The 22,184-nt window shown below is 47.1% G+C and overlaps 1 protein-coding gene across 5 annotated transcripts; it reads right to left on the bottom strand.

The window, feature by feature from the left end:
* Positions 1-869: 869 nt before the first annotated feature.
* Positions 870-16,840, bottom strand: ANKRD9 (ankyrin repeat domain 9). Of its 5 annotated transcripts, none has more exons than XM_029597984.1 (2): positions 16,486-16,840; positions 870-3,460 (listed from the first exon to the last, which is right to left on the bottom strand). In XM_029597984.1, the coding sequence occupies exon 2, from the start codon at positions 3,361-3,363 to the stop codon at positions 2,479-2,481; it is 885 nt and encodes a 294-aa protein (XP_029453844.1). In that variant the 5' UTR covers positions 3,364-3,460; positions 16,486-16,840; the 3' UTR covers positions 870-2,478. The 5 variants fall into 5 exon arrangements, with proteins under 5 accessions (XP_029453844.1, XP_029453848.1, XP_029453846.1 ...); XM_029597988.1 differs by lacking the exon at positions 16,486-16,840 and adding an exon at positions 15,652-15,981; XM_029597986.1 differs by lacking the exon at positions 16,486-16,840 and adding an exon at positions 15,578-15,981.
* Between the last annotated feature and the right edge of the window lie 5,344 nt (positions 16,841-22,184).

The raw sequence follows: 22,184 nt of genomic DNA on the forward strand, positions 1-22,184 counted from the left end.
AAAAAGAAAAGTGAAAGTATGAGGAAGCCCCCCTCCCCACTGCCAGGTCCTGCAGTGGCCTAACCCCTTGCACAGGTTTGCTTAGGAAGCAGGGGATAGGGCTACCACAGAGCCCATGCAGGCCGAAAGGACCACTGCGAGTGCTTTTTTTTTGTTGCCACTGTAGGGTACCAGAGCACAATCTCCTTCAGGCAGGGAGAGAGGCATCCCGTGCTGGAGTCTCCTCACAAACCCTGGGATCCCTGGGGGGAACTCTTCCGCGCCTGTGGATGCACAGATCTTAAACCCAGTTCTGCTCAAGCTTACACAATAAGTGGGTGGATAGAAGAATCAAACGGGGGCAACTGGAACAGCAAGTCATTTCTTTGCTAGCTAAAAGTGGTTACAGATTGAAGCAAATCCACCACCAGAATTTGTGATACGGTTACTCAGCAATTCTTTGCTTCTGCAAAATGTAGCTGTTTCCTGGAAAATAGTGGTTCATATTTATTTAGATGTGATTACTCATCTTATCTTTAAAACTCAGACTAATGTACTTCTCAGTTTACAAAGCCAATACATTTTTTTGATTTCCGTGGAAGATGCTATTTATTAATGGAGCATGCCTATACTGGATTACAAGCACGAGGCAGGACAGCAGCGTCACATGATCCCTCACCTTGACTCTGTGCCTGCGCTGTGTGGAATCAGAGAACAGGGGAAGGGATTACTGTTATTCCAGTTCATACTGTTTTTAAGCTATGGTTTTGAAAATTCAGAAGGTGCCAGTTTTGGTTAAATGATAATTGCAGAAGATTCTGCTTGCTTTGTTTAGGCTGCTAGATCCACAGGATGGAGGGATGTACTCGTGGCATTGCTTACACACAGAGCCAGCCTTTTTTTATTTTTTAGAATGGCAGCAGATGCCAAAAATATGTTCATTTGTAAAGGTTGAATTGAAGGGGGTGGATGGTTTTTTGTGTAGTCCATGGTCTTTCCAATTAAAGCCCAGGAGTTGACAGAAACCCTATGAAAATACTGTGACAACAACTTCATTAAATGTAGCATCTCACGTGCTACAAGCTCAAAGGGGCTGAGTGCACTGTACAACCCACAGTTCGATGTGGGATAAATAGGCGCTAATCCACCCCCTAATGCATCCGATAAACTCGGTGGCCGTTTTCATTACTGGCAGACAGGCAGGTTATGAAAACCGAGGCCGAGTTTACCGCCGGCAGCTGAGGCGGGTTGCGTTAGGAAGGAGGCGCAACCCCCTAATTTCCATATTGCATGGCGCCCCCTCTTGCGGGGGCCATGCGTGCATTAAAAAAGCGGGCGCTGAAAAGTCAGCACCCGCTCTCAGCGCACATAATTGCATCGGCCCCCAAAGTGCTTTAACCTCACCCTAACCTTTCAATAGAACAGTAAGTCCAAAGCTGCCTAAAAGTGCATATTTCCCACTATTTATTTCTGTTATAAACAGCACACCAGTCCTCAATTTATACATGCCAGAAGGACCAGAAAAAGCAGCTAAATCAGTTCAGCAATAAACTTCCAGAAAGGAGGACTTGCATGTTCTGAGAAATACGGGGGAAACTGTCGTATGAAATAAATGCAGGAGTGTTAGCAGCTTAAACACAAACAAGTCGCATGGAGCAGCTTTATCGTGAGCATATAAAATGGTCCCAGTCAGTCAATCTGAGGGGCTGCTAACGCCACATGAATAATTCAAAGCCAACCGTGCTAGTTTGCATTTTTGCTGTTATGCTTTCTGATTTGGTAAGACAGCAGACTCCTGCCTCTATCCTAGCAGGACTGCCGGCTGTCATGTCAGCTTTTCGGTATTTGCACCACATAATTTCAAAGGGGTTTGAAATAGAAAGGTGGTGCCGCAGGGCCCGGGAGCCAGTTTTGAATATTTTGTACACAGGGCCCCCCCATCCCCAGGCATTTGTCCCCGATACAGTCGGCCAGGTGAGAAAGCAGCGGGTCTAGGCCACAAGCTGTGGTGCGGGAGTCTGCTGTGGCTCTTCCCTCACTAGTGTTCTTTTACATCAGAGAAAAGGATAAGTATCACAAAAGCTTAGGGCGGCAGGTTAACCGCTGGCTTGGGGAGTGACCAGGAATGAGTGCAACTGGTTTACTATACTTACTCTTAAAACTGCATCATGCGAGTGCCGTGGTCTAGGAGCCATACTGAATTTGGTATAATCAGACAAAACGTTTCTGATCTTAGATGCAGCATGCAAATACCTTTTTTTTCCAAACCAAAGATCTGGTATGTAAAGTGCTTAATATTTATATATATATCTCTCTCTATATATATATATATATAATCTATATTATAATTTTAAAAAAGAATCCAGTCAATATGTTTTCTGGCAGCTAGAGTGCTACCACTTTATCGAGATGCAGCTTAAGCAGAGTCCCCAGTGCATTTCCACACAACAGAAGTCAGTTTTGGCGGGTGGGTGAGGCGGGAGGTAGACCATCGCCGCTCTAGTTTTTCCATTTCAAATCCAGAGGTTTCAGGAATGATGGCAAGGGCAGCTCGTCTAAAGCTTCAGGGAACTGTGCCGGCGAGAGGGAACGGATTAAAACTTGCATTGAACAGGTGAAGAGGGAGGGGGGCCCCGAGCCTGACAGCCACAGGAAGAGAGGCTCCCCCAGCAGGTCCCGCCAGAGCTCCTTGCCTTCCAGCAGCTGCCGGCGGCTCCGAAAGCGCAGCTCCCCGGGCAAGAAGAGCAAGAGGGAATCCAGGCACAGCAGTTCGGCGCCCAAGTCCTGCCGGTTCTCGGCAACCCGCTGCAGCAAGATGTCCAGGGGGGCGTTCCCGCCGCCGTCCAGCGCGCAGGGCGATGCGCCGTGTCCCAGCAGCAGGCCCAGGCACTCGGGCCGAAGCAGCTCGCAAGCCACGTGCAGCGGGGTTTTGCCGCCCTCCACGCCGGCACACCCCCGCCGATTCACGTAGAGGTCCCGCTGGCCCGTGGGGAACTCCTGGATGGTTTTCAGGATCCGGAGCAGGATGCTGGCACGGTTGTAGCGGACCGCCATGGCCAGGTGCGGTGCGGAGGCCTGGCAGCAGCCGAAGCTCTTGCTGGGCCCGGCCAAGGCCTCCGTGGGGAAGTGGCTCAGTAGGTAGTGGGCATAGGGCTGGTGGTCGTGTACCACGGCGTACAGCAATGCCTCGGACGGGGTGTAGGTGCTCACCCTGCCGCCTTCCTCCCAGTGCAGCACCTCCATCAGCCGCATGTCCTCCAGGACCCAGACTGGCAGCAGGTCTCTCACAGCCTGGTAGAAGGCGAAGGAGGATTTCCGGCATTGCTTCTGCGATTCGTAACTGCCGCCGCTGCAGCTGTCCAGCCATTTCACAGTCCCGGGCATGCTGGGGGGAGGGGGGGGGGGGGGCTCAGCTCTTAAGGTGGATTCACCTTCCTGTTGTAGTGCAATCAGATGAGTCTGTAGATCTAGCTTTTACATGCTGAGAAAAGGGAGAGAAAAAAAAAGATAAAACAAGCAGTTATTACCATCGTTACAACTGATGAAAGATCCCCTCATCAGCGCCTTAGAGCTTCCTTATCATTTGGTGAAGGCAAAAGTGCAAACTGAGCCCTTTCCTGTTTTCAAAGGCACGGTCAGTAACATTTCTAGAGTGTTATTCGATGCACACGGTGCGGTACAGATACATAAAATGCAGACAAGTCCAGTTCCATGGAGCTTAAACAAGCTATTTTAAGACACAGCGGTTCCCATAATCATTCAGATGAGGATGAGGACGTTTTAGCATGCACGCCTACCAAGCAAATTCTGGTAAGCTATTAATTTTGGAGATGCTTCATACTGAATACCCCCATTCACAGGAGGCTGGCGGCAACGTTTTACTTTCAGTACTACTGCTTATCGTTCGGGCTTGTAGGGCTGAAGGTTTACAAGCCACGGGTCGCAAAACTCCCACACCTCAGTATCGATCAGCACCTGGGAAGCCTGATGAGTAGGAGGGAGAAGGTTTCATCCCACCATAAAAACAAATGCATTATGGGAGGGGGGGGGGGGGGGGAAGAGGTGGATCTTTAGTAGGGAAGACAGAAACAAAAAACTTTTAACTATGGGATCAACGAGGATGGAAGTTAGGAAGTAGGCAAATAGCCCACAAGTCATCTGTGCCAAGAGAGTGCTGAGCTCACCTTTTAAGTTCAGCCAGGTCAGATCAGAAAACCCAGAGGACATTATGTGCTGGCAAGCCTCGCCACAGGGGTGGCTCTAGCGATGGGGGAGAGAGGGGTGGACCGCTTTGGTTGAAGGGAAAGGTACTTGGCACTTACCTCACCCTGAAATTCTCTGTCTTCCCCCCCCCCCCCCCCATTCCAAAATTTCTGGAGCCACCATTGACTGCCGTGTTTCACACTTTTGTTTCCTTTACCCGACCTCCCACATCAGCCAGGCTCTACTCTCCCCCCTCTGTGGGTCTCCTTCCCTCAGCAGCTTTTCACACTGGCATGGGCATAGCAAGGGCAGACCACTCCGACCAGATCCCCCCCCCCCGTTTCTGACATGAACCGGCAGAAAATAAATGGTCCGACTTCTGAGGAAGCCTTCTCTAGCCTCTTGTGTCTCCCCATCCCCGCTCCCACCCCCGTCCCTGCTCACAACACACTCTGCGCTAGCTGGCGTTTTTCCTCTTCCTTGCTTGGCCAGAGGACATTTTTATTCCTGGTCCCCATGCTCAAAAGGGAGGCAGCTGTTGAAGGGTGTAAATCGGGTCTCCGCCGTGACGCTGGCAGCAGTAGCAGCAAGCACCGTGCGACCTATGGCGGCCCTCTTATCGCAGACAGCCTGAAAGTAGTCAGGACCGCAGAACTGTCCGACTCGCTCCCATTGATGGGGAGTAGAACTCCTCAACAGTCTATTGGCTGTGCCGGGAGCTTGGCTATTATTACATCACCACTGACGTCAGGGCCAGCAACCTTGTGCTGATCAGAGAAGTGCGTGTGTGTGAGAGAGAGAGAAAGAGGCCACCTCTGTTTCCAGCCACATACTGCTTCCGGTTGCTCACCGTCCACCTCCAGGTCACACACTGTCCCCTCTTACCAGTGCTCCCCCCCTTCATTCATTGCCCATTCCTCCCTCCCACAACAACTCCAGGTCACACACCACCCCCACTACCCCATCACACAATGATCCTTCCTCCTCCCGCCACTGATCTTAAGTCACACCCACCCTCCTCCGCCCATGCCCTGCTGCATACCACCCCCTCCTGGTCACACGCTGCTCCTGCCACCATTTGCTCGGCCCCCCTCCCCCATCGATGTTCCTGGTCATGAACCGTCCCCTCCCACTACTATCATACACCACCCTCTGTCACACAGCGCCCACCTGACCTTAGTTCCCAGTCACATTCTGCTCATTCCTGCCACTGATCCTGGTCACACTTAGCTGGCCTCCTCTCCCTCCCCGTCCCTCACTGCTGCTTCAGGATACACATCACCCCTTCCCACCATAGGTGCTAGTCATACACCGCCCTTCCCTCCCCCTGCCTTCTCCGTGGCTCCCAATTATATACCCCACCCTCTCCCTTCCTGCCATTGCTCCCGGTGACACACTGCTCCCTCTTCCAGGGCCGGATGTAGGGCAAAAGATGCCCTGGACAAAAATCGTTGATAGCACCCACCCATCACATATATTTGTATGAAATATGCATATTTTATTGTTTATAATGGCAAGCAGACTAAACATTTTCAAAGTAACTTTATTTTTGTCCATGCTTATTGCAATAACTAAAGTATGTCATGGCATATCAAAATTTAATATCTCTATCAACAAATTCAAATAAGTCAATTCAATACTAAAAAAAAAAATCAAATACCAGTTAATGCAAAATTACAATACAGACTCAATACCAACACTCTTCCAAATAACACAATCACGAGAAATATCAAACCTTAAAAACACAACTTAATAAAATATTCTTAATAACAATGACCAATTCAGATCATCATCAAGATTCAGACATCAATTTTCGAAAGAAAAGTATTCAGAAAAACCCAAAGCAAAATAGCAGTCTTGATAATATTATAATCAATATCCCCAAAATTAGGAATGTTTCCTTATATCAGAAAATAAACAAAACTTGAATCTATGAACTTTTATCTCAGTAAACTGCCTCACAGTGACAAAGATCAAGATTTTTAGCAATGTCATTCTCTAAGGATGGTATAGCAAGTGAGCTGAGCTTTTCAGCTACCATGCTAGATCACAGGTATGTTTTGATTAGTTTTAATTTTGAAAAGCTACATTCACCAATAGCAACCACAACTGGAAGTCTCAGGAGTAATTGCAGCACTACGCAAGCATTTGAGAAAGCATCACTTAAATTCATATCATGTATATATTGGAAAACATCTCACAGGGAGCCTTTTCTGGGAGGTAACATCCCGTAATTGGATTAGCTCATCACAAAGTTCTATGCCATTTTAACAGAGCAGTAGCCATCAGAGAGGGTTCCATAGGATCCATACAGTTTGATTGCAATTCCTCTAAACTGTACAAAACTCCCCATGTATTTCTGTGTCAAGCTGTTCAAATAGTTGTTCAACTGATACACAAGCTATGTCGACAGGGGCATAGAAGAAATTGTGTTTGAAAATGGTTTCTGCACTGGCAAACTCCTCGTCATGACCCTTGTATTGAAGTTGCCTTTTCTTGCAACATTTGTATGGAGGCTCCTTGAAAGTTGTTTCGGCATCAAGAGATTCTGTGATAATCGCAGATTGGCTGTGATAATCGCATCTGTTAAAACATTGTTTCTATAGAAGGTCATGAACTCAAAAGCATTTTTTTCATGAGTGTAGTAGCAGTTGCTATATCCATATCATGGCTTTGTGTACTTTACTCGTGATATTAACCTGAAATAGTATGGCATACCATATTATAACTGATATTAAAAACGAAGTCCAACAGTTGGTTTGCTAGACATTGTGCTTTGTATCAAAGACCTACATCCACTTGAGGTAACTTTGCTACTTCTATCAGGGTATCATGGACTTCTTTAGTTTGATAGTGTATATCCTTCACACTGTTTAGTAGTCTTTCCCACTGATTAGTGATTTCATAGTAAAGTTGGATACATGTTCTGTCAAAATTTTCCATCTTTGAACTGAAGCAGAAAACGAAAGAAATGCACTAACATACAATATGTTGTTTTGACAATGCGGCTGCATCTGAAACCACTCCATCGTCACAGGGTACAAATGAAGGTTGTCAATTGTCAATATTCTTGCCTGGACACCTTTATTTTTGCCCTTTGCATCAGCACCACTGTTATAGCCTTGACTTTCGCAGTCCTTGAAGTCTATGTTATTCTCTCTTTAGGTGTTCAGTAAAAGTTCTGTAAGACCTTCGCCAGTTGAGTTGCTAGCTGTCTTCTATTCTAAGAAATGTTCCTTTACGACGCTGGTCCTTTTATCTTCATCTATGAATCTCACAACAAAACATCTTTTCAAAATGACATGTCAAGAGTACAATCAAGTATGACAGAAAAATATTTAGCATTTCTAATCGATTTTGTAAGCTCTCTAATAATCTGCTTCCTATTACACTAGTCAGTCCATTCTGTATATTTTTACTGCAGTAGTAATCAATACACTGTTTCATGGGTATATGTCTCAAATGTTCCTGCCTTGGATAGAGTCTCCAGACTCACGCCAGGAACCTAGCAGGCATGGCCCAACACTGACCGACGACACATCGCAAGAGGACAAACTCCCTGAAGAAAGGTCTCAATGTGGACCTGAAACGTGGCTACGTCGGTGACCCGCTCAACCACCAGATAAGTCGGGGTGTTGTATGAGCTTATTCCCAAGCCATAAGAGACTGCCTATCAAGCCGTTCTAGGTCGTGCCATCAGCGGCTGTGGAGATTTTTTACCCTTCGTTGGGATTAGTACACAAGGCTACGAGGAGCGTTTCACTGCACTTAAATCTGAAGTGATTTGTTTCACTGCAATCAATTATGCATAATGTTTTATAGCAATAGACAAAAAATTATCCAACAAAAAGTTTGTGGATTGTAGCACATTTTGCACATTCATCACATATATTGGTCGGAGGTGGGACGTTTATGATTATAATCAGTCATATTACCCCTGGTGGGGATTTATGATAATATATATGAAACGTTCCGCTCCTTCCAACAAAAATTTTTTTGTCAAATTGTTCTGTCAATAGTTAATCCTTTGCACTCTTACATGAGGATCTGGGAGTAGAACAAAGACAGTTATATAAGTATCATTAAGGATCTGTTTTGAGGTTTTCAAATGTTCCTGCAACACATCATCGTACATGCCAAGAAGCTCCACAAACCCTAGAAAATATCTATTTTTTTCTCTAAACAATTTGTCACTAGAGCCTCAAAGTCAGGTTGTGCTTTGACAAAAACAGCATGATAGATAGCAAATGCTGCTCGATTTATAACCCACTGATACTCAGCATAGATGCACTAATTTTAATCTCGATTCCATTTCCATCCAAGTATGGGTTGGGTGATCTTTCATATTGCATAAAGAATGTCACTCATGCATTTCCAATCATTGTAGCGAGTACTCCCAAGTGAAGAACCTGCACCAATATGAAATAATGTACAACAAAAGCAGAAGGCTTTGTTGTCACTTTAGAATAGACAAGCCAGTTCTTTTGCAGCTTCTCACCATTTTCCACTGTGATTTTGGTTTTAGAAAGACATTTTCAAAAAATCATAATTTTTATTTCACTTGGTCCCATACAAATAAATTGTTTTTAAAAAATTTGGAATGCAGTTTTTTGTTTTTTTTTTTGGCAATAATGAAGATATTACCTGATAATTTTGTTTTTCTTAGTGTAGACAGATAGACTCAGGACCAGTGGGTTTATGCTTCCCTGCCAGCAGATGGAGACAGAGCAAGCTGACGTCACAGTATACATAACCCTGCAGTGGCCCCAGCCTGCCAGTATTCTCTTCAAAAGCAACTGGACAGACTAGCAAAAAACTTGATTAAAAACATGATTGAAAACAGGTAACCAGAACTGTACTCAACCAACCATAAACACTGAACTCACATAAGATTCTAGGTACCCCAATCTAGGGACTGGATGAACCAGTAATCCTTTAGGACCCAGAGCCCCATAGGAGGACTTAACATACTCATGCAGCAGCCGATGGCAGGATGCTGAGTCCATCTGTCTACACTAAGGAAAACGAAATAAAGAGGCAAGTAATTTCTCCATTTCCTAGTGTGTAGACAAATGGACTTAAGACAGTGGGATGTACCAAAGCTACTCCCCAACAGGGTGGGAGGCTGCCTGCGGTCCAGTCAACACTGCACCTGCAAAGGCTGCATCCTCCCGAGAACAAACAGGCGATCCGTCTTTCGAAAAGACTCAAAGACCTCCAGATACCGCACAACAAGACGCTTAACAAAAGGCGAAACTCCTCTGCATCCCTGACCTTATCCAGGGATGGTAAGGAGATGGACTAATTCAAATGAAAGTCTGAGACTAATTTGGAAGGATGGAACAATACACAGCTGTAACACCCCTAGAGTCACCCGAAGGAACGGCTCCCAGCAAGACAAGGCCTGCAGCTCAGAAATCCAATGCACAGAACATATAACTACCAGGAACACAGTCTTCAAAGTCAACAACCATAAGGAAAGGCTACGAGTGGTCGGAACGCAGGGCCAGCCAAAAAGTCCAGCATCAAATTAAAACCCCACAATGGAACCAGTAATCTCAAGGGAGGTCTAAAGTGCTTCACTCCCTTCAAAAAAAGGGCCACATCAGGATGACACAAGGAAACACCATTCACTAGATCTCTGAAACAGGCAAGAGCAACAACCTCCACCTTCAAGGAATTAAGGGCCAAGCCTTTATTCAGTCCACCCTGTAAAAAATCCAGAATAAGAGGGATCTTAACTGAACGAGGAAGAACACCCTGCTCCTCACATTAGGCCTCAAAAACTCTCCAAACCTGCACATAAGCCAAGGAAGTGGAGAACTTGCGAGCACAGCATAAAGTGGCAATCGCTGCAGAGGAATAACCACACTTTAACAGGCGAGCCCTCTCAAGGGCCAAACCATAAGACAGAATTGAGTCGGATCCTCGTGAAGAACCGTTCCCTGCTGAAGCAGATCCATGTGCAGCAGCAGACAAAGGGGGACCGCCACTAGGAGTCATCGCAAATCCACATACCACAGACTCCTGGGCCAGTCTGGTGCCACCAGAAGTACTAGCCCCCTGTGGCCTTCAATCTTGAAAATTATCCTACCCAGCAAAGGCCATGGAGAAAAGGCATAAAGCAATCTGTCTTCCGGCCAGACCTGTATAAGATAGTCTATTCCCAGGGACCACGGAACTCTCCTGCGACTGTAGAAGAGAGGAACCTTTGCATTTCGAGAAGTCGCCAGCAAGTCTAAGAATGGAAGGTCCCAATGATCCACAATCAGCTGAAATGCCTTGGCTGACAACACCCACTCTCCTTGGTCCAGACTCTCCCTGTTGAGATAGTCCGCTCTTATGTTGTCTTTTCTGCAGTGTGAGAGGCCGAGATCATCTGCAAATGACCTTCCATCCATTCCATTAGCTGGTCTATTTCCTGCAACACTTGCTGGCTCTTGGTTCCTCCCTGGTGACTGATATAGGCCACCATCGCATTGTGCAACATCACGCGAACCACTTGATTCCGCAGCCTATGGCTGAATTGCAAGCATGCCAGCCATATCACCTAGGGCTCCAGGCAATTGATGTTCCAGCGGCACTCTAGCGTCCCTGGGCTGTTAACTCCAGACAGTAAACCCCCCAACCATGGAGTCTCACATCTGGCAAGAGTACCAACCAGGCCGGAGAAGACAAGGGAACTCCCTTTCTCAGATGATCCTCCTGCAACCACCACTGGAGGTGGAAATAGATTTCCATCAGCAAGTGGAGCTGAACCGCATAATCCTGAGACTGTGGGTTCCAATGAGATAGCAGAAAGCGCTGAAAAGGACGCATATGCGCCCTTGCCCATGGCACCACTTCCAGGATATCAAACTGAGTACCTGTAGGTAGGACCACACTGTCGGGCATATGTGTTCATCAACTGACGCACTGGAGACATCAGTCCCTGGATCTGAGCTTCCGATAGGAAAACTCTATCCTGTCCCATGTCGAAGCGGAACTTCAGATACTCCAACAACTAGGATAGCTGAAAATTGCTCTTGGTCAGGTTCACCACCCAACCGAGCTCCTGCAATAAGGAGATCACCTTGTGTGTCACCAGGCGGCTCTCTTCCTGAGACTTGGCTTGAATCAGCCAGTCGTCCAAATATGGGTGCACCAGGATTCCCTCTTTTCACAAAGCCGCCACTACCATCCCCATAATCTTGGAAAATGGTCTAGGAGCGGTGGTGAGGCCAAAAGGCAGCGCCCGAAACTGATAATGGCGTCCCAACACCACAAAACGTAGAAAGCGTTGGTGTTCTAATCGGATGAGGATATGAAGGTAAGCCTTTGACAGATCCAAGGAGGTCAGAAATTCCCCCGACTGCACCGCCATTATTACAGAGCGTAAGGTTTCCATTTGATAATGAGTCACCTTCAAGTGCCTGTTGACACTCTTGTGATCCAAGATAGGATGAAAGGAGCCCTCTTTCTTGGGCACAACAAAGTAAATGGAATATCGCCCCATACTTTGAGACATGGGCACCGGAACCACAACCTTCAGTCTGAGGAGCCTTTGAAGCATGAACTCCACTGCCTGCTTCTTCTAAGGAAAGTGGCAAGGGGACACCATGAATACATCCCGAGGATGCATGTACAACCTGTACGCCAAGTTAAGCGCATAAAAATGTTTGTGCACATAAAATGTATGCACAGAGCCAACATACTTCACACACCAGTGGCCTATAGAGGGCAGCAGAACACATACAAGAGTGCGTGAAAATGGGCACCTCGACCTACCCTGTGGCATGCAAGAAAAAATCCTAAGTGCGGAGCCTAGCCCACCAGGGGAGCAGGAACGAACGTTGACACTGTGCACGGAGACCGGAGGAAGTCCTAAAACTCCTCTGTCTCTGACAGAGGAGTTTTTTAACCTTACTTGAGCTCAGCGCTTACCGGCTGAGCACAGAGACTTGCTGCAGGGGGAGAGGGCATCTGCCGTCACCACCGCACTCAGTCTTTCAGCTGAACTAGCAGCTACGTCCACGCCAGGAAACCCGGCTACCGGACCAAGCCACACCTCTGAGGGACCACGGAAATCGCCTCAGGAATTCTAGGCTGGGGGAGGGACCTTTAGGTATCACCGCAGGAGACTGGGGTTTTCTTTTCCTGAATTTAGAATTTCAAATTTCTCCTTGCAAAAAGCTCAAAGCAATCCCCACAAAGAGATGCATGTTCACCATCTGCTGGAGACGGAGAATAGTGGTAGGCTGGGGTTACTGCAGAGTTATGTATACTGTAACGTTCGCTTGCTCTATCTGCTGGCAGGGGAGCATAAACCCACTGGTCCTGAGTCCATCTGTCTACACGCTAGGAAATGGAGATTCTAAAATACTGGTAAGTGGCGTATCTGGAATTTTCCCTTTTGTCAGTATTCCACTTGAAGTTTCTTCAGAGATATATATATTTTTTTTTTTAAATAAATGTTTATTCAGGAGACATAGCATGTGTCATATAAAACATAAGTCTCAAGAACAATACATAACCACACAGTGCACAAATCTCAAGTTTACCTGATAAGCAACCAGTCTCAAGTTTTTTTAAATTTTATATAATATACCCAACCATTAGCACCCCCTGACAAATTAATCACACTCCCCTCCCATATTCACTGGTCAGTGATCAAACACACACACACTCGGGCCAATGCAATATAAGTGTGGCCCTAGTGGCTCCATGGCATTGGGTGCCCAGGATATGTTGCTGTGCACCGTTAGGAAAATGGATGCTCGTTAATTGAGCGCCAGTTTTCCTAACTTGACAGTCGTCAAGATTTTTTTTTTTCATGCTGCTCCCTTTGGTTCCTTCGACTTATTTTTGGCTTTTTTTTATGGTGGATTGGAGCATGTGAAGGGGCTGGCGTTAGGTTTTGCATATTAAAACTGTGCATTGGGCACATGGTGATTTCTTGCATCGGCGTAATAGCCTCATCTACATGGCATTTACATGTGATGAGTGCTGTTAGCTATGTGCTGGTTTGGATGTGCTTTGTGGATGTGCTAATCCCATTATTGCATTGGGAGTTATTCTAGCGCATCAAACACATGTCCAAGTGCACAGCAAGCTGTGTGCTAGGCTGAACGCACTGTATTGCATTGGCCCCTCAGTTTTTTGGTCTCTGTTAAGCAAGATGTGCTTGAAATGTTGCTGTAACATATTGAGTTTCCACCAAATGTTTTGCAAAAATTGTTCCATATTTGGAGAGATCACTTTGCCTTTGCTGTCTGCTTCTGCCTAAAACTCAGAGATTCATTACAGAAGTATATTACCATTAACTGCTCCCACAGCGATATGTTGGGCGGAGAGTCACTCACCCAGTGCATTAATATTGCTTTTTTTACCCAATAAAATTGCCAGGTGCAAAAGCACTTCTACGCTGCTTCATATTTATCCTCCTCTACATCCAAGCCTATAATAATGACAGGTGTCAATGACCGGCTCCCTCATAGTTCTTACTAGCCTGCTTTGAATTCTCTGCCAAAAGATCTCAAGATCTCTTCATTCTTAACAACATCTTGATCCGAAGGAGACTCGTGAACTGAAGAAGAATCTGTATCAATGCTGTTTTCAACTGCTAAATCTAATTCAACATTTCACTCATTTCTCGAAGAATCTGCTGCCGCCATCGACTTTAAGAATTCCATCACAGTACTGGCATGCTTTTTGTTTCTTAATTTACATACTGTAAAGTGTTTTGGGAGGCACTGTGATAAAAAAAAGAGCACCTTATAAAACCTGGTGTAAAGAACCAGTGTTGCAAGATCTGATGCACAAAATTATTAGATTACCTCAAAGCTATAGCACTTTGCCCACATCCACACATTTCCTGCATCCTCCCTTTAGGCTTTACATAATTACTTGCCTTTTTTGTGGCCTTGGCGACCGATACAGAACCACAAGTCTGCTTACAGCATTGCTGTTAACCAGATCACAAGCAGAGAGCTTCTGCCTTAATGGGAGGATTCACAGCATGAGAAGATACAGTCACAGAGAGACACTGACTAAATAGGGGCCCCTAACATATCCTCAACAGGCTTATGGAAACCTGCATTATAAGTTTTACTATTCATATCCATAAAAGTCAAACACGTTTTGCATCACGACACCATCCTCCAACAAGGCCTTTAGGTGGAATAAGAGAATTTGTTCAGCTACTGGACAAGAGTAATTTTCTTTATCTGCCAGGTAAGTTTCAAATCACATTCCCTATCTTTCTTTGTTAAGAGCCGTGGGACTCCTGCCTGCTCTACATTTGTAAATTAACATTTTAAAAAAAACCCAACCCATCGTGGTTAGTGACGCCTAGAAAATAAGTGAGGCTCTGCCAAGGGCCAGTTTGGCATAGCAGCATTTATTTTCAGAGCTTGATGGGGGTGTGTGCTGGAACAGAAACCCTCCGTTTGTTTTTCAGTCTTAAGAGGCAGAGCAGGAGTGGCCTGCTCCAGTCTCCCCTCAAGGCAACTTGTAGGGAAGGAGGTGAACCTGGAGCAGACAGAGCACAGTGCAAATCAGCTCCCTAATCTAAGCCCCCCACCCAGCCCGAAAATAAAACAGGACACTGTAGAACAAAGGGCAGACACAAAAGGGGTTGAATTATCATTTATCTGAAACGAGGAAATGGAGCAGAGAAGGTAGCCTAAATCAGCACTGGATCCCACGCTGCTCCCCACTGTGGAAGCACAGCCGAACTGGTGGCAGCACAGATCATTTCTGGGTCCTGTTAATATTGCAGCAGGTTATCCGGATAAAGTGAGAAAACGTTTCCCCCTCACCACCGGGGAGCCAGGAGTCTGGAGGCAGAAGTGCTGAGAGCCAGGAGGGAAAGTTCCACCTTCCCAACCAACCCCAGACGAGAAAGGGAGCTCTTACCCTCACAAAGCCTGGCCCTTTAACGCTCCTCTGTCTCACTGCTAAAGTTTTATCTATGCAAGCTGGAAAAAATAAAAAAAAGCATGCAGGAAACCAGCAACAAAGGCAAACAAACCAAATCACGTCTTTTCATTCCTGCTGCTGTGAGGCTAAACGTGTGTGGCAGGGGGCTTTAAACAGTAAACATCTCGACCCCGTGATCCAGTAAACTTTTAAGTATCTATTATTTTCAACCTATTGTATCCCCTATTTAAGTTATACTGAATTAAAAAAATAAATAAATAAAAGCCCTCATGAAATGTAGCTAGGAGGTTAATAAGACGAGGTCCTTAGCTTGAGGGAGGAAAAGGCTACATGTTCATTCATGCCTACTTTGTTCACCACCACCACCACCCCTCTCCCCCCACACAATTCCACCTTGGGTTTTCCTTTCTTAAAATACAGATATTAAATGCTTACACACAAACAAAAGTACACGAGCACAGTCCCTACCCCCCACCTCGGCGGCAGTGATTCTTTGCTAGGCTGGACTCGGCGCCTCTCTTGCAAAATGACAGCTCTTCTCCCACCCACCTGACGGCGGCAGCTCTTTATCAGCCTGGACCTGGTACCTCTTCCACCAACCCCTCCCCCCGAGATGTTCACCTGCACATAAGCACCAAGTGACCGATTTTAGGCAGCTGGGCAACCTGGCAACCGGAATTTTCCCAGGCTTACCTCAGCCCTCTCCTATCACCCCCTCCAAGATCGAAACTCCTCTCTACCATCATCTCTAATCCCCTAGCTCATCCCATCTGCCCCCTGCCAGTCACACAGTTCAGAGTTAGAGGGAACATTATTGTCATCTCTCCAGTTCCAGTTGCTCACTCCCACGTCCTCAGCCCGTGGACTCTCTCCCCCTTAAAAAGGCAGCTCTCAGCCCCCACTACTCACTTTCTCAATCTCCCACTATTATTCCCCCCATATTGGGTTTAAACCCCATCTCCACCTCTGAAACTATCCCTCAAACTGGTCTCTTCTCCTCCATCCTGGTAAAACCATCTCCAGCCACTGCCTCCCCCCCAACCCCCAACCAATCTTCCCTCCTCAGCTGATCCCGTCCTTGTAAATCCCCTCTGGCCAAACTCCCTCATCTAGCCTATTCTCCCCTCTCAGGCACCCTCACCCACCCCCCCCAGCAGACTCCCTTCTCAAGCACCTGTACCCATGCTGGTCTCTCCACAGTATCAAATCACTCAGCTGGTTCCCCTCAAACTCAGGCATCTCACAACTGCAAGCAGTGATTCTATGCCGTAAATTGTATTTTCGACTACATTACTCACAGTTGCAGCAGTTATAGGTGCATTTCCCCTTTAAGAGAACGCACAGAAATAAAGGTTAATAAAACATCAATAAATAAGGTGATACCTTTTTTTGTTCATTCAACTGGACTAACAGCAGCCAAACTTCTGTACCCTTGAAGAGAGGCAGAAGCAGTCCTTTGCTCGGCTGCGGTTGCCGGTGGATTGCTAAACCTGCGATGCAGCGCGGGCAGCACAGGAGTGAAGACTGGGCTAGGTCAGATCAAGTATCCTCTCCTCCCAGACTGTTTTTTTTTTTTTTTGCCAGCGCCGCTGCTGAAGTCAGTTCATTTGCAGTGCCGGCAAACGATCTCCTCTCCTTCCGGCTTCCGGTGAGTGCCTGCTTTTGAGGTCACTTCCTTTTTGCCGCTGGCTAGGCTGCTCTCCTCCGGTGGAGGCAGACGTCAGTGTTTCGAGTCCCTGCCCTTCTCTCGGACGTGAGTTTGAGACGTCAAACCACCGTAAATGTGCCAGAAAGGGAGGCCGGGGCAGAAACGAGTCATGCTAAACAGCACACTGGGCAGTGGCCGGGGCATCCTTTATCTCATGGCAAAATACAGAGGATCTCTACTGGCCGTGGAATAGAAATTAATAAATGGGGTAACTTCTGTTACACCTAAAGTTTACATTTCTGCTTGGGGGTAACCTACACACGGAGTGGCAGTTGCTACTACCTTTAACAGAAGGCTTGGGGAAGATCTACATGGAGTAGCAGTTAGCACTACTCTTAAAAAAAAAAAAAAAACTTGCCAAACTAGATGGACCATCCATTATTTGCCATCATTTACTATGCTACCATTGGCACCCCCCTCCCTTTTCTTACTACTCTTCTGTTCACACGTCACTCACCCCTCCTACCCTCCCCAGACCAACCACTGCTGCCAGTTACACACACAGACTATTGCTCCCATTCTCACACTTTCCCCTCCTGTCATCCACACCATCCATCCTCCCACTACTGCTCATCCCTCCTTCCCCTCCGCTCCCAATCACACACCTACTCCTCCCGCCTCTGCTCCGAGTCACACTCTGCCCTCCCAACATTACTCTAGGTCATACACACCCCTCCTTCCCATTCCTACTGATTTACGCAGTACGGAAAACATGATTTATGCACATAAACCATGTTGTTTTTTTTTTGTGCATAAGCTGGAGGCTATAGGTTCTACCACCACACTAACATTGGAAACTTTAAACCACCTCACAGCCGGGCCGATACAGTAAAATTCGCGGGAGAGCCGGCACTCCGAGGCGAGCGCCCGCTCTCCCAACGCGAGCCCAGGCGGCTGTCAGTCGGTTTGACAGCCGACGCTCAATTTTACCAGCATCAGTTCTCGAACCCACTGACAGCCATGGGTTCGGAAAACAGACGCCGGCATAATTGAGCGTCTGTCTTTCAACCTGCAGGCCGCCAGCCGATTTAAAATTTAAAAAAAAGTTTTTTTAAATTTTGGGGCCTCCACTTAATATCGCTATGATATTAAGTCGGAGGGTGTACAGAAAAGCAGTTTTTTCTCCTTTTCTGTACACCCTCCCGGTGTACACTTTCCCGGTGCCGGCAGAAATTAACGCCAGCCTTTGGGCAGGCGTTTCTGTATCGCGCGGGAATAACTAATAGGGCCATCAACATGTGGGCTATTGGTGCGCTCCGGAGCGTACTGTACTGTATCGGCCTGAGCAAGAGTAAAATTTCCAGCACTAAGAAAATGTGTTAAGCCAGCACAGCTTTCTGCATTTAGGAATAGCCTAGTGGTTAGAGCAGCGGGCTACAACCTAGGGAAACCAGCGTGTAAATCCCACTGTTGCTCCTTGAGACCTTGGCCAAGTTACTTTACCATCAGGTACTAAACAATGCAGACAGTTCTATGCACACATGTTTTTTTTTGCCCAAAACTCCAGTTGCAGCAGGAGTAAAGGTTTGTGCAAAAAAATGTGCACACAATTTTAGGATTAAACCGTGTTTTCTGCTAAGCACATCTTCCATCGGACCTATTGTTAGGGGACTTTCTGTGGACACAGGACATGCGTACAGGGCTCAAGGTGTAGGATGTAAAGTTTATTGGGGTTCTGTCCTAACCTGTATAAATCCCAGATTTCACTCCCACACAAAAAAATAGGTTTGTTAAATGATGCCATTGAATAGTTTTGATGGTAGTTATCCTGGGTTATTGAAACTGGTTAGGGGTTTCTTTACTGCATAGAATGCCCCTGGAAAAATTTATTTTCTTTTTCTTTACAACTAATGTAAATCATTGTGACAAGGCGATAGCTAAAGCTAGAACGCTGGGCTGCATAGAGAGAGGAATAACCAGTAAGAGAAAGGAGGTGGTGATGACCTTGTACAGGTCCTTGGTGAGGCCTCACTTGGAGTACTGCGTTCAGTACTGGAGCCCATATCTGAAGAAGGACAGAGACAGGAGGGAGGCGGTCCAGAGAAGGGCAACCAAAATGGTGGGGGGGTCTCCATCAAATGACTTATGAGGAGAGGTTGAAAGACCTAAATATGTATATCCTGGAGGAGAGGAGGAGCAGGGGAGATATGATACAGACCTTCAGACTCTTGAAAAGTTTTCATGATGCACAATCGACAAACCTTCTCCACTGGAAAGAATCAGTAGAACTAGGGGTCACGAAATGAAACACTAGGGTGGATGACTCAGAACCAATGTCAGGAAATATTTCTTCACGGAAAGGGTGATGGATGCCTGAATGCCCTTCCACAGGAGGTGGTGAACACAAAAACAGTAAAAGAATCCAAAGGCGCATGGGATAAACACTGGATCCCTAAAACTGAAGGGTGGAAATGAGGAGAAGCTTGCATGGGATAACCTGCTCGGGGGGGGGGGGGGGGGTTAAGGTTAGTAATCCCCTTAACAATATGCATGGGGATTTCTAACCTTAAACAATAAGCCTTGATGCTTTTGTTGCAACTGCTTTCTTCTTTGACATCGCTCTCTGCCTTGATGGGAAAATGGAAATTGGATTCAGAGGACAACCAACTCGGGCGCTGACTTTTACAGTCTGGGGTACTGATAAGCAGACATAAGGGGAAAAGCACAGGACGGCTTCCACAGCCTAGTTCAAAAGCAAAGCTCATCATGCAGCATTGTCTGAATTTTAACCTGCATGGAGCAGCAGTTACTACCCTTAACAGAAAGCATGGGGGTAACCTGCACAGAGCGGCAGTTACCATCCTTAACAGAAAGCATGGGGGTAACCTGCACAGAGCGGCAGTTACTATCCTTAACAGAAACATGGGGGTAACCTGCACAGAGCGGCAGTTACTATCCTTAACAGAAACATGGGGGTAACCTGCACAGAGCTGCAGTTACTACCCTTAACAGAAACATGGGGGTAACCTGCACAGAGCGGCAGTTACTACCCTTAACAGAAACATGGGGGTAACCTGCACAGAGCGGCAGTTACTACCCTTAACAGAAACATGGGGGTAACCTGCACAGAGCGGCAGTTACTACATTTAACAGAAACATGGGGGTAACCTGCACAGAGCGGCAGTTACTACCCTTAACAGAAACATGGGGGTAACCTGCACAGAGCGGCAGTTACTACCCTTAACAGAAACATGGGGGTAACCTGCACAGAGCGGCAGTTACTATCCTTAACAGAAAGCATGGGGGTAACCTGCACAGAGTGGCAGTTACTATCCTTAATAGAAAGCATGGGGGTAACCTGCACAGAGTGGCAGTTACTATCCTTAACAGAAACATGGGGGTAACCTGAGCAGAGTGGCAGTTACTATCCTTAACAGAAAGCATGGGGATAACCTGCACAGAGTGGCAGTTACTATCCTTAACAGAAAGCATGGGGGTAACCTGCACAGAGTGGCAGTTACTACCCTTAACAGAAACATGGGGGTAACCTGCATGGAGCAGCAGTTACTATCCTTAACAGAAACATGGGGGTAACCTGCACAGAGTGGCAGTTACTATCCTTAACCGAAACATGGGGGTAACCTGCACAGAGTGGCAGTTACTATCCTTAACAGAAAGCATGGGGGTAACCTGCATGGAGCAGCAGTTACCCCCATGCTTTCTGTTAAGGATTGTAACTGGCAGTTACTACCCTTAACAGAAAGCATGGGGGTAACCTGCACAGAGTGGTAGTTACTACCCTTAACCGAAACATGGGGGTAACCTGCACAGAGTGGCAGTTACTACCCTTAACAGAAAGCATGGGGGTAACCTGCACAGAGTGGTAGTTACTATCCTTAACCGAAAGCATGGGGGTAACCTGCACAGAGTGGCAGTTACTACCCTTAACAGAAAGCATGGGGGTAACCTGCACAGAGTGGCAGTTACTACCCTTAACAGAAACATGGGGGTAACCTGCAAAGAGTGGCAGTTACTACCCTTAACAGAAAGCATGGGGGTAACCTGCACAGAGTGGCAGTTACTACCCTTAACAGAAAGCATGGGGGTAACCTGCACAGAGTGGCAGTTACTACCCTTAACAGAAACATGGGGGTAACCTGCACAGAGTGGCAGTTACTACCCTTAACAGAAATATGGGGGTAACCTGCACAGAGTGGCAGTTACTACCCTTAACAGAAAGCATGGGGGTAACCTGCACAGAGTGGCAGTTACTATCCTTAACAGAAACATGGGGGTAACCTGCACAGAGTGGCAGTCACTACCCTTAACAGAAAGCATGGGGGTAACCTGCACAGAGTGGCAGTTACTACCCTTAACAGAAAGCATGGGGGTAACCTGCACAGAGTGGCAGTTACTACCCTTAACAGAAACATGGGGGTAACCTGCACAGAGTGGCAGTTACTACCCTTAACAGAAAGCATGGGGGTAACCTGCACAGAGTGGCAGTTACTATCCTTAACAGAAACATGGGGGTAACCTGCACAGAGTGGCAGTCACTACCCTTAACAGAAAGCATGGGGGTAACCTGCACAGAGTGGCAGTTACTCCCTTAAGAAACTTGTTGGGCAGACTTGGATGGACCATTTGGCCTTTTTCTGCCATCAATTCTATGTTACTATGTTATACCCCAACACCCTCCCTGCCAATCTAACATCTCTATCCCTCCTCCCCTGCCCCCATCCTCCCCCGGATTAAGCAGCTAAACTGGACAGCATAGCCATGCCAAAATCTTGCGCTCTGACAGGAGATCCAGGGCCAGGTCAGGAAGGCAGCAGCTGGCTGGCAGCACATTTCAGCTCTCTCCAGTGCTGACCAGCAGGAGGAGGAGGAGAGCAGCAGTGAGTCAGCAGTGATGGGGGAAAGAGGGAACAAGGAGAGAGGGTGGTTGGCTTGGACTCTCCCTCACCAACCAATAAGGTGTTGTGCCCTAGCCAGGACTGGCGCAACCCACTGGGGCAGATTTTCAAAGGGGTACGCGCGTAGCCCCCGAAAACCTGCCACAACCTCCCCCTGCGTGCGCCGAGCCTATGTTGAATAGGCTCGGCGCATGCCGGGGGAGGTGGGTGGGGCTGTGGGCGTGGTTCCGGCCCGGGGGTGTTTCAGGGGTGTGGTCGAGGCCTCCGAAACAGCTGGGTCTCCTGCCTTTAGCTGACCTCATGAGATGCCAGCCTTAGATTTTGCAGTGGCAGCAGACACAGAAAACACACAGCTGACCTCTGTTCTGTTTTCCCTCCGCAGTAACTACTACAGAAAACATATATGAGAGAGAGAGAGGAGAGAGAGAGGAGAGAGGAGAGAGAGGAGCTGACGAGAGAGAGAGAGAGGAGAGAGAGAGAGAGGAGAGGAGAGAGAGAGAGAGAGAGAGAGAGAGAAG

This window comes from Rhinatrema bivittatum, chromosome 4, assembly GCF_901001135.1.
Source record: "Rhinatrema bivittatum chromosome 4, aRhiBiv1.1, whole genome shotgun sequence".
In the NCBI taxonomy this organism is placed as follows: domain Eukaryota; kingdom Metazoa; phylum Chordata; class Amphibia; order Gymnophiona; family Rhinatrematidae; genus Rhinatrema; species Rhinatrema bivittatum.

Bases quoted from the DNA above. Each gene is read 5' to 3' on its own strand.
- ANKRD9 (XM_029597984.1), bottom strand. From the start codon at position 3,363: ATGCCCGGGACTGTGAAATGGCTGGACAGCTGCAGCGGCGGCAGTTAC.